Source organism: Echinops telfairi, unplaced genomic scaffold (genome assembly GCF_000313985.2).
Source record: "Echinops telfairi isolate 266 unplaced genomic scaffold, ASM31398v2 ScPeMD7_6564;HRSCAF=7496, whole genome shotgun sequence".
Taxonomy (NCBI): Eukaryota; Metazoa; Chordata; class Mammalia; order Afrosoricida; family Tenrecidae; genus Echinops; species Echinops telfairi.
The window spans coordinates 1-1186 of NW_022110464.1; the positions used below are offsets into that span (position 1 = coordinate 1).

The following is a 1186-nucleotide window of genomic DNA, read 5'->3' on the forward strand; positions in this document are numbered from 1 at the left end:
AAATGTTTTGAGAATGATGAGGGCAATGAATGTACAAATGTGCTTTACACAACTGATGTATGGATTGTGATAAGAGTTGTATGAGCCCCCAATAAAATGATAAAAATAGATAAGGGTAGACTTGCCTCTTTGTTCACAAAGCTGTATGTACTGCTTTGCAGGGGCACTATGCTGTGATGAATAACCCTACCAGACAGCCCTTGGCCCTCAATGTGGCATACAGGTACGGGCAGCTCTGGGTTTGCGCTGCTTGCCAGTTGTTTTGGCCTTTATTAATACTCCCCCATCACCTCTTAGGCGTTGCTTACAGATTCTGGCTGCAGGGTTGTTCCTGCCAGGCTCGGTGGGTATCACTGACCCCTGTGAGAGTGGCAACTTCAGAGTACACACCGTCATGACCCTGGAGCAGCAGGTACTGGGAGAGCTATTCCGTAATTCTCGGAGATGTTAGGAGTCAGAGTTGTTTTCATCTCTTTGAGTCTACCTGTGAATTTACCCCTGCTTTTGCTCCTTCCAGGATATGGTCTGCTACACAGCGCAGACTCTGGTCCGAATCCTCTCACATGGAGGCTTCAGGAAGATCCTGGGCCAGGAGGGCGATGTAAGCTGTGAGTACTCTTACACATGAACAGATTTCTTCCTATTTTGTGTACACCATGACTGGGATACTGGGCTACTTGTCTGAAATCACTTTTCTAGATCTTGCTTCTGAGATATCTACCTGGGACGGAGTGATCGTGACACCCTCGGAGAAAGCTTATGAGAAGCCGCCAGAGAAAAAGGAGGGGGAAGAAGAGGAGGAGAGCACAGAAGAACCACCTCCAGGAGAGGAGGAGGAGAGCATGGAGACTCAGGAGTGACCCCGTGACCCAAGGAGACGGTGTGGAGCCTACGTCCACTGCGCCTGGGCATTATGACATTTCTGTAGGCGAGGGGAGATGGCAGGGAGGAAGGGTCACCCTATTGGGGTTCTGACGACGGAGCTGCCAAAAGTTTATTTATGACTGCTACCCCTTCTGTAGGGAAGCAGGATAGCAGCTTTTGAATGCACATAGTTGTTTTTTTCTTTCAGTTTTGACCATGCTGACCAATGAAACTGGCTTTGAAATCAGTTCTTCTGATGCCACAGTGAAGATTCTCATTACAACAGTGCCCCCCAATCTCCGGAAACTGGATCCAGAGCTCC

At 48.7% G+C, this 1186-nt stretch overlaps 1 protein-coding gene across 1 annotated transcript; it reads left to right on the plus strand.

Annotated features, from left to right (window-relative positions):
• The first annotated feature begins 95 nt into the window (after nt 1–95).
• On the plus strand, nt 96–1041 carry LOC101645076 (interleukin enhancer-binding factor 2-like). The gene is made up of 4 exons (XM_004718008.2): nt 96–223; nt 298–412; nt 518–608; nt 700–1041. The coding sequence occupies exons 1-4, from the start codon at nt 177–179 to the stop codon at nt 858–860; spliced, it is 414 nt and encodes a 137-aa protein (XP_004718065.2). The 5' UTR covers nt 96–176; the 3' UTR covers nt 861–1041.
• Nucleotides 1042–1186: the final 145 nt, after the last annotated feature.